Source organism: Nyctereutes procyonoides, unplaced genomic scaffold (assembly GCF_905146905.1).
Source record: "Nyctereutes procyonoides isolate TBG_1078 unplaced genomic scaffold, NYPRO_anot_genome, whole genome shotgun sequence".
Classification (NCBI taxonomy): domain Eukaryota; kingdom Metazoa; phylum Chordata; class Mammalia; order Carnivora; family Canidae; genus Nyctereutes; species Nyctereutes procyonoides.
In genome coordinates this window covers 16,301,829-16,315,655 of record NW_026575128.1, presented here as the reverse complement: position 1 = coordinate 16,315,655, position 13,827 = coordinate 16,301,829, and the positions used below count along the sequence as shown (strand labels likewise).

The 13,827-nt window shown below is 60.3% G+C and overlaps 1 protein-coding gene across 5 annotated transcripts in view; it reads right to left on the bottom strand.

Annotated features, from left to right (window-relative positions):
* Window positions 1-180: 180 nt before the first annotated feature.
* SLC6A9 (solute carrier family 6 member 9) overlaps window positions 181-13,827 on the bottom strand; it is a 30,675-nt gene continuing 17,028 nt past the window's right edge. For 3 of the 5 annotated variants that reach the window (XM_055342089.1, XM_055342091.1, XM_055342090.1), the window contains exons 3-14: window positions 13,175-13,331; window positions 12,459-12,590; window positions 11,820-12,090; window positions 5,305-5,437; window positions 4,977-5,111; window positions 4,788-4,891; window positions 4,214-4,451; window positions 3,682-3,816; window positions 3,490-3,589; window positions 3,292-3,392; window positions 680-850; window positions 181-579 (exon numbers count right to left, since the gene is read on the bottom strand). In XM_055342089.1, coding sequence (XP_055198064.1) covers window positions 388-579; window positions 680-850; window positions 3,292-3,392; window positions 3,490-3,589; window positions 3,682-3,816; window positions 4,214-4,451; window positions 4,788-4,891; window positions 4,977-5,111; window positions 5,305-5,437; window positions 11,820-12,090; window positions 12,459-12,590; window positions 13,175-13,331 — 1,869 coding nt within the window. In that variant the 3' untranslated portion in view covers window positions 181-387. The remainder of the gene's footprint in view (window positions 580-679; window positions 851-3,291; window positions 3,393-3,489; window positions 3,590-3,681; window positions 3,817-4,213; window positions 4,452-4,787; window positions 4,892-4,976; window positions 5,112-5,304; window positions 5,438-11,819; window positions 12,091-12,458; window positions 12,591-13,174; window positions 13,332-13,827) is intronic. The other 2 variants (XM_055342092.1, XM_055342093.1) reach the window with 2 other exon arrangements.

The following is a 13,827-nucleotide window of genomic DNA, read 5'->3' as shown; positions in this document are numbered from 1 at the left end:
CAGGAGGTGGAGGCCCAAGGAGGGGAACAGGTAGGGGCCCACCTAGAACCTCAGCTCAGGGCAGAGTGTGGGGGCATCAGAGGCCATGTAAAGCCCAGCAGATCTCTGGGGACCTGGCCTGAGACCCCCCTCCAAAGTGCTTTGAGCGCCCCCCCCCGGACACCCCCCCATCACCCACACCCATCCCCAGCTGCCATCTTGGCATCCAAAGGACCTGTAAACACTGGGGACACGAGCACAAATGACCACGCTACCAGTGGCAACCAAGGGGACAGCAGCCACCCTAGCCAGGGCGTGGCAGGGGCAGGTGGCGACACCCGTCACCTGCCTCCCCAGTCTCTGTGGTGGGAGCACCGGCGGGGCGGGCACTCCCAGGGCCAGCTGTGCTCAAATCCGGGAGTCCTGCAGACGGCTCCCATTGCTGCCCACCATGGGGAGCTGGGCCTTGTCCGGGTGCAGCGGCTGGACCTCAAGACCATCTTCGGGAGACGGCAGTATGGTGGGGGCATAGCGCCCAGTCTGGTGCTCCAGGAGGGCAGGGCCCCAGTCTCTGCTTGGCTTTGTGGCATTTTTCAAACGCTGTGGGAGAGGCAGACATGGGGGTAGGGGGGGCGCTTCAGGAGGGAGCCGGGGAGCCCCATCCACCCGCCCCCTCCCGCCGGGTACACCTACCCCTCACCTGGAGGAGGGTGTCCCCATCTGTGCAGCAGAGCTGGAACAGGGCATAGAGAGGGATGCAAATGACAGACGACAGAGCCATAAGGAAGCCGATGGCCACAGCCCAGCCCGGGTACTGGTAGTGGTTGTAGGTGATTGGCTGGTACTGGATCACCGTGAAGATAAGAATGAACTGCAGGGGGCAGGGGACAAGCGTGCTTGAGGCCTGCCCAGGACCACCCCAGCCGCCCTTCCCCGGTTCCCATCCTCCTCCCAGCACCCCGTCCCTTCCTCTCCCGTCTCCGGGGCTACAAGGTGGCATCGTGGGCAGGTCGGGGCAATGTCAAGGTTGGGGAGTGGAAGGAACAGATGGAGCCAGGGGTCCAGAGCCTGGTGGGCAGGGAGGTCTGTCTTTGCTGTAATCCTGAGCCAGCCTGGGAGCAACTGACGTCACCTCTGAGGTCAGTCGGTCCTGCTCAAAGACTCGCAAGGGCTCCCTCCTGCCCACTGACCAAGGCCGAAGTAAGTAAGGCCAAACCCCTGGCCTCAGGGCTGTTAGCATCGCACACCGCACCTCACTTAGCCCTCTGGTCTCAACGTCGCGTCTGCACCCAGCATTCTCCTCCCTCTTCATCGATTCTGGAGAACCCTCTACACTTTCCTCTGTCAGACCCTATGCAAATGCCACCTCCTTCAAGAAGCCTCTCCAGATTTCTCATCCCTCTTCCCGAAAGGCCTCTCCAGGGCATTTTCTACCCGCTAAACATTTCCCACAGGCCGGGACCTCCTGGGACTGCAGCAGGGTCTCAGTCTCATGGGCTGATGTGAACGGGCCTGTGCAGAGAGGTGGGAGCAATGCGGGAGAGGAGAGGGCAAGGCCCCACCTGTCTGGCTGTGGAGCCACAGGGGAGGCTGGGGACCCGGAGCCATTTCGGAAAGACAGGAGTGGGACGGGAAATGAAGCCCGGGGCCGCAGCGACAGCAGCAAACTCAGGAAGCAGAAAGACGGGCCGGCGGCTCACGGGCCACCCAGGGGCCTGGCGTGTGCACCGCTCCCCAGGAGGGCTCCGTGTCCACCTCCTGAGCCCTCAGCTGCGTCTCCTTCGTGACCAAATTCAGGAGGGCAAGACCCACATGCACTAGGGGCCCCTCCTGGGACGCTGCACGTGAAACAAGTTTCCTGAGTGGAACTAGGTGCTGACCAAGTCGTAAACAGATCCCTTTTTCCAGCGGACAGAAAGATGGTTTGTCCAAAAGAGCTTTGCAGAAATCTAAAGAGGTAAAGCCCCCCCAAAAAGACACAACATTCCAGAAACACGGGGCCACGGGGCCTGGAGTCGTGAGCTTCGGGAGACTCCGGCCTGGCTCTCTGAGCGCAGAGAGGCCACTGCCCACGCAGCCTCCATCGCACGGAGACTCAGGAGCCAGGCCGAGCTGCCCCTGTGAGCCCCCCTGTACCTGCCTCATTCCCGCCTCCCACTCTGCCTGGGCTGGTACCCCAGGTCTCCGCCCGGGGGGCAGCCTCTTTGGGGCTCTGGAGGGTGAGCTCCCTCCGAAGGGCCCTGGGCCTCGACCGCACCCCTAGACGCCCAGGCCTGGCCTGGCCTCCCTCCACCTACACAACGCTTCTGCTGCTCCTGTTCAAAGCTAGGCCAGTGGCCAGAGCTGGGGTCTGTGCCAGCCTCGGGGAAGACCCCACCGCCCAGGTGGTGGACGCCTCAGCCCTGGGGGGGCCTCCCCCCGCCCAGAAACAGGAGCCAAAGTGGAAATCCGGTGCTGAGCTTGCTGAGCTTCATGTGGCCCAGAGAAGCTGGGCGTGACGGGAACATGACAGGATGCTGCCCTTGCCACTAGGCTGGCCCCTCCGTCCCTCAGACGGCCCGGCCTCTCCTCTTCACCTGGAGCCTCCATTACACTGAGGAACGCTTTGTGGCCCTGCTCCTGCCCTGAGCACAGAGGAGCAAACTCAGGTGATTAGTCCATGGACCAGTCCTGCTTCCTGCGGCGTTTCTGGTGGAGCCCGGGCCGCACGCAGGCTCCACCCTGGACCCCCTTGCTGCCAGCGGGGCCTCTGTCGTTTATGAGCCGCGGAAACTTGGGTCTGTGACCTCCCGTCTCCTCCTCCATGAAACGGGAGTGAGGACGCCCCGTGCAGAGTCCTATCACGCGAGCTGATACGTGAGCCATGTGCAGAAAGCGCCTGGTGCTGGGCGGGTGGGGGGGTCCCCCTGGGAGCTCCCGGGGGCTGAATGTCGTGGGGCGGGAGCCTTCCCTGTCGGGGAGCCTTCCCTGGGGGGAGCCGGGCCACTCCAGGGCCTGGAAGGCTTAGGAGACTGCCTCCGTCCCCGGAGCTGACATAGCACTTGTACTGGAACGTGCATTTGCGTGGCGTACCCCGCGCCCCGAGTACCTGGGCTAAGGGACTGGAGACAGGAGGCTGATGCCCATCTGGCTAATTGTCCCTGCGTCCCTCTGGGGGAGCCGGTGGGCAGCTCCAGGACGGGGCTCTAAGCGGCCTCTGAGCCCCGCCTGCGTCTGCGCAACGGCTCTGATTCCCTGCGGCCGGAGCCGTGGGTGCAGACACCCATGGGGAGACGAGGACGCCTGCCAGGGGGCGCCGGCCCGGGAACTTACAAAGATGATGGCTGGAGAGACAAAGCGCCAGCAAATCTGGAAGAAGAGGGGCGGCGGGAACCCCAGCATCATCTGGATGTCCTGGAAGTAGTTGCGGTGCCCTGGAGAGAGGGGGGTCAGCCGGCCCGGCCGAGCGAGCGCCACTGAACCAGGGGCAGGGGACGCGGGGACGTGGGGACGCGGGGGATGCGCACTCACCGTAGATGTACATGATGGACACGCACATGATGCAGGAGATGATGACCAGGGAGAAGCTGGCTGCGTAGTTATCCATCAAGAGCAGCCAGTAGATGCCTGCCTGTGGGCCGTGGGCAGCTGAGTCGGGGGGACCCCCGGGGCCAGGCTCCCCCACCCCCGGCCCTCCCGCCCGGCCTCTCCTCCAGGTCTTACCTGGCTGGTGAGGGGGACACCCAGCAGGAAGCCAGCCACAGCCACACCCAGGGTCACGTAGGTCTTTTTCTGCAGGATCCACTCATTTCCCACTTCGTCCACAATGGCCGTGACCAGTGTCTCCAGGAGACAGAACTGCAGGAGTGGCCGTCAGAGCCCGGCCTCCCGCCCGCCTGCTACCCCAGCAGGCCACCCACGCCCGCACCCCTACCTGAGAGCCCAGCCCTAGCATCCCTGAGTGCCCAGCCCCAGCACCCCTACCTGAGGGCCCACGCCCGCACCCCTACCTGAGCGCCCAGCCCCAGCACCCTCTACCTGAGTGCCCAGCACCAGCACCCCTTACCTGAGTGCCCACGCCTGCACCCCTACCTGAGCTCCCAGCACCAGCACCCCCTACCTGAGCGCCCATACCCACACCCCTACCTGAGTGCCCATGCCTGCACCCCTACCTGAGTGCCCAGCCCCAGCACCCCTACCTGACTGCCCAGCCCCAGCACCCCCTACCTGAGTGCCCAGCACCAGCACCCCCTACCTGAGTGCCCAGCCCCAGCAAGATGAGCATGAAGAAGAAGAGCAGGGACCAGAGTGGGGAGATGGGCAGCAGCGTGAGGGCCTCGGGATAAGCCACGAAGGCCAGGCCCGGGCCGTGGTCAGCCACGCGAGACACGTCCACGCCCAGGTGGTTGGCCATGAAGCCCAGGATGGAGAAGATGACAAAGCCCGCATAGACGCTGGTGGCACAGTTAGTGATGCTGATGATAATGCTGTCCCTGATGGGGAGGAAAACAGGGTTCAAGGTGGGCAGAGAGAAGACCTGAGATGGAAAGTTCTAGGAACAGAGCTTCCCCCTCACCCCCCACCTCTTTTCTAGGGCCTTTTTCAGTGGGCTGAGCCTCAGACCCCTGGGCATCACTGTTCCCCACCCTCTTCTCTCTGTTCTCCAGTGACCCGATCCAGACCCAGGGCGCCCAAGACCTCAAGGCCACAAGTGGAACCCAGGGCCCTGGAGGAGGTCCCAGAGGCTGCACTGGATCCGGGGCTCTGGGGAAGCTGGGGGGCAGCTGCAGGGTAGAGGGGCAGCCGGGGGCTGGCAGGGAGAGGCTCACCGGTAGCAGTTGTTGTGGAACTTGTTGTAGGAAGCCATGGTGATGAGGCCCCCCCACGCGCAGCCCAGCGAGTAAAATATCTGGGAGGCAGCATCGCCCCACACCTGCAGGGCAGGAGGCGCGCGGCGGGCGTCAGAGGCAGCGCCCCTCGGCCCTCCCCACCCCTCCAGGCCACTCTCCACGGCCCACCTTGGCCTCCAGGATCTTGTCCCACTGCGGGGTCAGGTAGTACATGATGCCTGTGAAGGCTCCATCCAGGGTCACACCTCGGACGAACAGGATGGTCAGCACCACGTAGGGGAAGGTGGCCGTGAAGTACACCACCTGCGCGAGACCGGCTCTGTTGGATTCCTCCGAGCTCTCCCTGGGGGGGCCCTGGCGCCCCCTCGGGCCCTCCAGACCCTCCTCCCCTCTGTGCCCCCTCATCGCCGCCTGTCCCAGCTCCCACTCCCACGCCCCGCAGGGAGGCCGGATCTCCCGGGGTGGGTGCAGACCCTGCCGGGGGAGGGGTACTTACTTTCCCTGAAGACTTGACCCCCCGGATGAGGCAGAGGAAGACTACCACCCAAGAGACACCGAGGCAGCCGAGGAGGGGCAGTCGCACCTCCCCAAAGTTCCCGATGTCATCTGAGAGCTTGAGCACGTAGAGCCTGGGGAGAGGGATGCTCGTCAGTAAGGGTTGGGCCCTGACACCCAGCACCCAATTCCCAAGGCCCAGGGCGCGGCCTGGCAGGTCCCTTCTTTCTCGTGAGGTCCCAGCATGTGTAAGAAGGGTGCCTGGTGAGGCCCCGGGCCCAGCTGGCCCCAGCGCACCCCTCTGCCTGCTGCCCTGAGACTCTGCTGCTTGCAGCCTCAAGGGCACCTGGAGGTGCCACGCGGGGCCTGGGCCAGCCTCCTCTGGCCTGTGGCTGTGCAGGTCTCCCTGTCTCTACGCGGGCCCATCAGGCCCCGGCTTGTGCATCTCTCCCTTAGTAACGCCCTCTCCTCTAGACCAGGCACATCCTATCCCGTGGCACCTCCTCCAGGAAGCCTTTTGTGAACTTTTCACCCACATTAGTCTTCTCCATCTCCGACAAACCGAGGGAGGTGTTGGAGCGCCGAGGAAGGACTGGAGGCTCCAGAGCACGCGGGCCTGGGCTCCAACCTGAATTCCTCTCCTACGTGTGTGCAGCTCTATCTGGCCCCCTTCGCTGCCCCAGCGGCCTTTTCAATCAACCGGACACTTATGTGGCAGGTTCTGAGCCAGGTGCTGGGCAGAGACCTGAATCAGGCATGCGGGCACCGCTGTAAGGGCATCTCAATCCCGGGCGGAGGGGCACACTGGAAGGCTTCCCAGAGGAGGTGAGGCTTGAGCTCAGGTTTGAGGAAAGGGGAGCAGGAGGGTGAACAGAAGGGGAAGCGGGTGGCAGGCTGAGGCAACAGCATGCAGCAGGCCAGGGCATCATGGAATAACGCGGCCCAGCCCGGGCTGGTGGGGGGCTCGGCAAGGCTGGAAGAGAGAAGGATGAAGGGTGGGGAGAAGCCAGATTATAAGAAGCCACGAAGGCAAGGCTGCTAAGTTTGAATTTTATCCTAAGAGCAATGGGAAGCTTCTGAAGGCTTTCTTCTTTCTCTTTCTCTTCCTTTCTTTTCTTTCTTTCTTTCTTTCTTCTTTCTCTTTCTTTCTTTCTTCTTTCTTGTTTCTTTCTTCTTCCTTTTTCTTTCTTTCATTTCTTTTCCTTTTTTTTTTTTTTTTTTAGAGAGATTTTATTTATTTATTTGAGAGAGAGAATGAACAAGCGGGATGAGGAGCAGAGGGAGAAGCAGGCTCCCCGCAGGGATCCTGGGACCTTGGGATCATGACCTGAGCTGACGGCAGAGCTTCATCCACTGAGCCACCCCGGGGGCCCCCGATGGGTTTTTCTAAGAGCACTTTCAAGGTCTTGCTTTGCTCAAAACTTTGCAGGGGGTCCCTGCTCTCAGCACGCAAAGTCTGAGTCCTCACTGTGGCTGCAAGGCCGTGGGTGACCCGTGGCCCTCTACCTGCCCCCCCTCTGCTCTCCTGGCCTCCCTCTGCACCACCCACTGCTCCAGCTGTGCAGGGGCCCCTTGTAGGTCCTTCATCACACCCAGCCATCGGGAGTGCCCTTTCCCCGAACATCCATATGTACACAGGTGAGGGGGGGGGACAAGTGTGCAGTCACCCACGGCCCCAGGCTTAGGAGGGTCCTGCGCTGGGCTTGCCGCTCTGCCAGTGACATCTTGAAATTCTTAATACACTCGAACATTTCACACTGGGCCCCACACACGAGGCAGCCGGGTTTGTCGGCATGGCATCCTCCCCCATCTCCCTCAGGTACTTGTTCCAGGTACCCACCTTGCAAAGGGGCCTTTTCTGGTGACCCTGCTTAAAACTGCAGCCCAGCACTCCTTAACCCCTTCTTTGCTAGATTTTCCTCCCCAGCACACGCACACGTCTCCTTTTTCTGTCTTTTAACCTATTTATTTTGCCTGCCATCCATTTTCTAGGAAGGCAGGAGTACCCAGTGCCCCCAGTGCCAAGCCAAGTGCCTGGCACAGAGCAGTACTCAATAGGTATTTCTTGAACAAATAAATGAATGATTGAGTAAGTGAACATTGTGGTAAATGGATCCGGAGGTGGAAAGGAGAGAACCTTGGGGGCCAGCCTGGCTGTTGCCGCTGTCCAGGCTGGAAGTGATGAACAAGAGACTACTAGCTCTTGAGCCTCAGCTTCCTCATCTGTAAAATGGGCACAATAACACCAACCTAGCATAATGTGTAGATGGAGTTAGGTATTTACAGGCTTCCTTCTGTGCCCTCTTACGGCTAGGCCCTCTCGGGAGAGCTCGCAGGCCGTCCTCTATCATTCTCAGCTGCTCTATCTTTTGCAAGTCAGTTCTCAAACCTCATGGCAATATTTTTAACACCTTGTGATGGGATGTTTCTCTGTTGCGTCATGGGACAATGTTGCCAGGCCTGGGATCTGGTGCTGGCTTGGGGGCTGCCTCCTCTCCGCCTCCTACCTTCCCTGGAGGCCGCCCTTTGCACAGGGACCCACAGAGGGCACCGTCCAACACGTCCCTCTCCTGCCCAACTCCCAGCACTGACACCCTCGTTGAACAGGCCTCAGCACCTGGCCCTGCGTTAGACCCCCTCTGGGCTCTTAGTCAGTGGGGGAGCCAAAGGCCAGGGGATAGCAGAGGTTTAGGAGCCCTGGGACCACCCAGAAGGGTCACCTGCTCCCCTTCAACAGTGCCTTCCAATCTTTTTTCCTTCAGAGCACACAGAGAAAGCATCTTGGGGCCATTGGGGTAAGCAGACCAGGTCACCGTGTTGGGGACTCCAGGCTGCCAACCAGGTACCCCCGGGTACACCCTGGCCAGCGCTGCCCCCACAGTAGCCACAGTGTCCCTCTACCGCTGCTACGCAGAGCTGCTTTACTTCAAGCAACAGTATTCAAAGTAGAGACCATTTCTCGTTCAAGAGATTTGTTTTTAACTTTGTCTAATTATATATGTTAAACTGGTAGTAGTTTCGTCTGTTTGCTTGCTTAAAGATATTTATTTATTTACTTACTTATTTACTCATGAGAGACACAAAGAGGGAGGCAGAGACACAGGCAGAGGGAGAACCAGGCTCCCTGGAGGGAGCCCGACACAGGACTCTATCCCAGGACCCTGGGGTCACTCCCTGGGCCGAAGGCAGGTGCTCAATCGCTGAGCCACCCAGGCGTCCCTAAACTGGTAGTGTTTTTTATGGGTGTTTTTTTTTAAGATTTTATTTATTTTTTGGACACAGAGGAGCGAGCGTGCATAGAAGGAGGTAGAATGGCAGGGAGAGGGAGAAGCGGATTCCTCACTGAGCAGAGAGCCCGACGTGGGGCTTGAACCCAGGACCCTGGGCTCGTGACCTGAGCCGAAGGCAGGCTTTTAACTGACTGAGCTACCCAGGTGCCCCTCTATGATTATTTTTAATCATTTCTATTATTTGCAAGGGCACAGCATCACAAAACCGGGGTGGGGGTGTTAAAAGTTTAGAATGCTAACCTGGTCACCAAGTCCTGAATTCCACCTCTTTCTATGGCACCGTATTTAGTTTTTCGTTTTATTTTAGTACTACGTGCTTTTTGAGGTCAATTAACCTAAGAACTCTTAGAACCCAAAATATTTGCAAGTTGGTTCTTGAGGCATAACATCTCTGGGGTTATTCTGTATTATTTTTTTAATTGCCCCAAACCAGTGATCAACTCCTCGTGAACAGAACAGCCTAATCTGTTTCTTTGCATCTCAGCAGCGGCTACATCACTGTGCTTCCTGGGCTCCCATCACTGTTCTTAGTGGCGATGCTGTGTGATCTCATGTCCTCTTCATAACAACAAGCATCTGGCTTGTTTCAAACCCCGCCCCCCCCCATTTTAATGGATGAACGGCTATGACTTAGGTTTGGTGATCTCCCATGGCCAGACAGCTGATAAGCCACAGAGCCATGGCGTGAGTGGGGTCTGTGCAACTCCAGAGCCGCCGTGAAGACACAGGGAGTGGGCTGGGGGGCCCCGAGTCTCACTGTGCACCACTGTAGAGGTGAGGACGCAGTCATTACTTAGGGCCTCCGGGCCAGAATCAGACCAGCACACAGATGACCATAAAACAAGGCCACAGGGCTGCTGGGAGAAAGGAGACCATGGGCCAGAGGGTGGGTAGGAGGCAGACTGAGGCTCCGAAATCTGTCTCCTGTGCTTCTCTTGCTATAGAGGAGTCTCTCAATCTTTTTTCTGAGTTGCTTCCCTCGTTTGTAAAGGGGGACTCTTTCATACTGCCTGCACGAGCTAGCGAGCAAGGCTGTTGTGGGGCTCGAATGCGATCACACAGCTTTCCAAAGGGGTTTGGAGAGTGTGGACCAAGAGCACCTGCAGAGCATCATTGGCCTAATTCGTACCCGGGCCAGGCACAGTGGACGCACATATCTTGCCCCGGCACAGCTGCCTAGTTCCTTAACCTCTGAACATCAGTCCCTGAATCTTAAAAATAAGGATAATATTATAGGAGATAATAGGCAATAGGCCTGGCACACAGTGGGTGCCCTGGAGATGGGGGGGCTTGCTCTCCTCGCTTCCTTTGCCCAAAGCCAACCTGGGCAGGCCTCTCAAGGGTCATTTCCCCAGGTTTTCCAGGAGGGGGCAGCAGGGAGCCATCCTGCAAGGAAGGAGTCCCTTGGGACTGCCCCTAGTTAGGCGGATGGAGGAGAGTTCAGTGGGTCCCCCAGTGGGCCCCCCAACCCATGACCAGTTCTCTTTGAGGGCTATTCCCCTCTGATCGCACTGGGTAAAATCTGCAGAACTTTGCCCTGACTGGTCCTAGCCAGCTGGGACTCCCTGACCCACAGCCCCTGGGGTGGGAGCTTCTAGAGCTGCCCCTGGGTGTGGGTGAGGCCTTGTGCTCCCCAGGTTCACACCCATCCCTGGTGTACATCACATTGCCTTGCCCACACCATGCCTAAGACGTAGTTGAATACCTAACTGGGCAGGAATTTGCTTAGTCCTCTCAGTAGACGGGACCTCCACGAGGGAAGGATCTGTGAGTCTCAGTCCTCACACTGTATCCCCTCTGAGTGCAGTGTCTGGTACCCACTAGGTGCTCAAGAAATTATCTGTCCAGTGACTGAGTGACTGAGTTGGCCTAGAGGTCACTGTGCCTGCCCCTCGCTGGGAGGCAGCAGCACTGTTGTCTACACCACCAGCCCTGTGGGTAGTGACCACATCTTAGCTGTCTTTGGATGGTTGTGGCACAGCCCAGAGGCTGGCACAGGGACACTGGGCCCTGTGGGGTCGGAGCATTGGCACCGGGCTTGGAGGCTACTGACTTGCTAGGACTCCAGGCTCCCCGGGGCCTTGGCCATCTCATCCCTGGCTCTCTACCACGTGGTGGTAAAACGTCGAACCTCGGCCTGGCGTGGCTCCTGTCCCACTCGTCTCCACTTTGCCACCTCCCAGCCATGGCTCACCTGCCCAGGTGTCTCTCCCAGCCCTGCTATGCCTCCCTCCTCCCTCCTAGGGCAGCCCTCTGGGCCACCTCCTCTTGGCCCCGTCTGCCCAGAAGTGGCCACCTCCTCTTTGTATCCCTACCACACACCTGAGCATCCAGACACCTAGGCACCTGCCTTAATATGACCCCCCCTCAGGACTGTGAACTCCTCAGGCTAGGGGGCTCCAGGCTCTTCAGACCCCGTGGGCACACGGGGCCTCGCAGAGCAGACCATGTGGATATGGAACGCATCCATGCGGCCTACCCTCGGGCCCCCAACACTCTCTTCCCACAGGTTGCCCAACAGGACATGAGGAGTTTCCTTTGGGAAGCCCCACTCTGCCCTCACGCCTGGCCCGCTGGGACAAGGTGTTCCAGAACACCTCCAGGGGCAGCTTGTGGGCAGCCAGCCCTGAGACTCCAGTGTCTGTCACCACAGAGCAAAGTAGGGCCAGGCTGTCTTTCCGAAGCTTGATGATGACGGCCCTGGCCTCAGGAGGCGTCTATGGTTCCCTCTGCTCTGCTGCTAAGTCGAAGCTCAATTCATGTGCCTTCTCCTCGAAGGCCGGGGGCCCCTCCTAGGCCCCCTTCCACCGCCGTGAGCTTCCATGAGCTTCCCACACACCGGAGAGTCTCATCAGAACAGCTTGCCCTGTGTCAGGACCGGCTCTGCTCCTCTGGGACCTAAGGCCTCGGCTCCCGTTGATCTCACCAGGAGGCCACCCTGCTCCCCAACCCCCCCACCCCCCGGCTCTGCTCTGCTGACTTGCCCGACTGCTGGAGGGGAGCTCCCTCACCACCCCTTGCAAGGCCCCTCACTCAGCATCCTGTCCTCCACAGTCCCACGGTGTCAGCCTCTTCTGAGCTCCTCTGCAAACTCCTTGTGCACCTTTGCGCCCCTCTGCTCGGTTCCCGGCACCCCACCTGGGCAGCACAGACTTGCCTGATGGCTAGGGGGAGAGCTGCGGCTTGGCACCTGGTGTCCCCCCAGCCCAGGCCAGTGGGGCCTCACCTCCAGTACTCCTCGCTGGGGCTGGTCCTCTGGAGGGAGTGGTTGAGCAGGTGGGAAAGGTTGCTGGGCAGGGCAGCAGGCCGGGAGCCGTTGGTGAGGTTGGAGGCATCCAGCACCCCAGCGCAGTCGGGCGTGTTCCAGGGGTTATTGCAGTAGGCCCAGGGCAGCACGTGCGTCATGGACGAGAAGAAGTAGTAGAAGGCGATGCAGATGACCACGTTGTAGTAGATGCCGATGTACGTGGACACCACCATCATGCCGTAGCCCACACCTGGGGGGGGAGGGCAGGGGAGTGGCCTCAGACCTCTAGCTGGAGAAGGCAGGGTTAACTGTGAAGGGCTCACGGGGTAGGCTTTTAGGGAGGCCCGTAGAGAGGACAGGTCAAGGCCTTAGCAGGGGTGAGCTGGAGGGCCCAGGGCCTTTGTATATACACATGGTAGGTGGGGAGGGTGGAGGCCAAGTAAACAGGGGGCTCAGCATGCATCTGTGGCCTTGGCCATTGATGGAGGGCTTGAGGGGAGCACTAGGGCTCTGCGGGGGTTGGCAGTGTTTGTACAGATGGGTGAGTAGGCCCCCAGAGGCCTGAGCGCGCGTGCGTGCTGTGTGTGTAGGGAGGCGTGAACCCCATCCAGGCCTCACCTTTGAACATGGGGCTGATCCTCCAGACCCCCAGGCAGCCTTGACTTGCAAACTGGCCAAAGGAGAGCTCCATGAAGAAGAGAGGGATCCCACAGAATATCAGCATGATGAAGTAGGGAAACATGAAGGCGCCTGGCAGGCAGGGAAAGGGCTGGCTCAGGGCGGGCCTGGGGGGTCCCCCCCTCTTCCTGCTGAGAACCCAACAGCAAAACCTTTGCGATCGGCTGAGACCACGCACTGAGCAGGAGCCTGGGTCTGAGGTATCCTACCCACAGTGTGTCTCTGAATTTGACAGACGCTCCCCAAGCAGAACCCAGGCCCCAGACCCACCATGTTAGGGGGGATTTGATAGCTTAACCCAGCAAATTCACAAACAGAAGTCGCTGGGATCCTCAAATTCCCCGAACCATTTAGGGGGCTGTCGACACACAGTGGGTATCAGGGAACAACCTCGGGAGGCTGGAGTGCCTTTCTCTCCCTCTCTTGACCCCACAGGAGCAGGCTAGCAGGGTCAGGCCCAGACAGCAGACAGCCAGGGTCAAGGGGTGAGCTGAGCCTTAGGTAAAGGGTACCTAAGCCAGGGACTGGGGCGGGGGAGCTGAGAGCCAGAGGCCAGCCTGTCTGGGGTGGGGACCGTGCCAGGGAGGGGGTAGCCCGGGCCTTAGTGGGTAGGCTTTATCCAAGTGGGTGGTCCCTGCCCTGTGCCCGCTGGGTACCTCCCCCGTTGCGATAGCAGAGGTATGGGAAGCGCCAAACATTGCCCAGGCCCACGGCATAGCCCACGCTCGTCAGTACAAACTCGATCTGGTTGCCCCAGTTGCCCCGTTTGAGGTTCTGGTCCCTCTTGGTGGCCTCGCTGGGCACAGCACCATTCTGTGGGGACAGGAGAGAAGCTACCATCAGAAAGGCAGTTGTGCTCCCGTGCCTGGCCCTCTGGGCCTCGCCCAGCAGGGCCACCGTGGACCCTGCAAGCCCCCACCCCCACCCGGGCTTCCCCTCTGCTGGCAGGAGCGCTGGCCGCCCTGGCAGAGAAGGGGAGAAGGGAGGAGTGGTGGCCAGAGGGCGCCAAGCAGGGCGTCTGTCACCGGGTCCCCCGCCCTGGGCCAGGGGTACCAGCCCACCTGAGGAGCTGCTGCCAACATCTGAGAGGTGGGACGCCCAGGGGGAGCTCGGGCCCAGAGCCCCCCAGCCCCAGCCCCTCCAAAGCCTCCCCTCTCCCCTCTGGGTGAGGATCTGGGAGCAGCTGAGCCTCATACCAAGCAGCCAAGTCGGGCTGGGCACAAAGGGGCCTGTGTCCAGACAGCCCCCCCCACCCGCCGCTACCGCATCACCAGGCTGAGCACGCTGCCCACGGGCAGGCAGTGTGGGG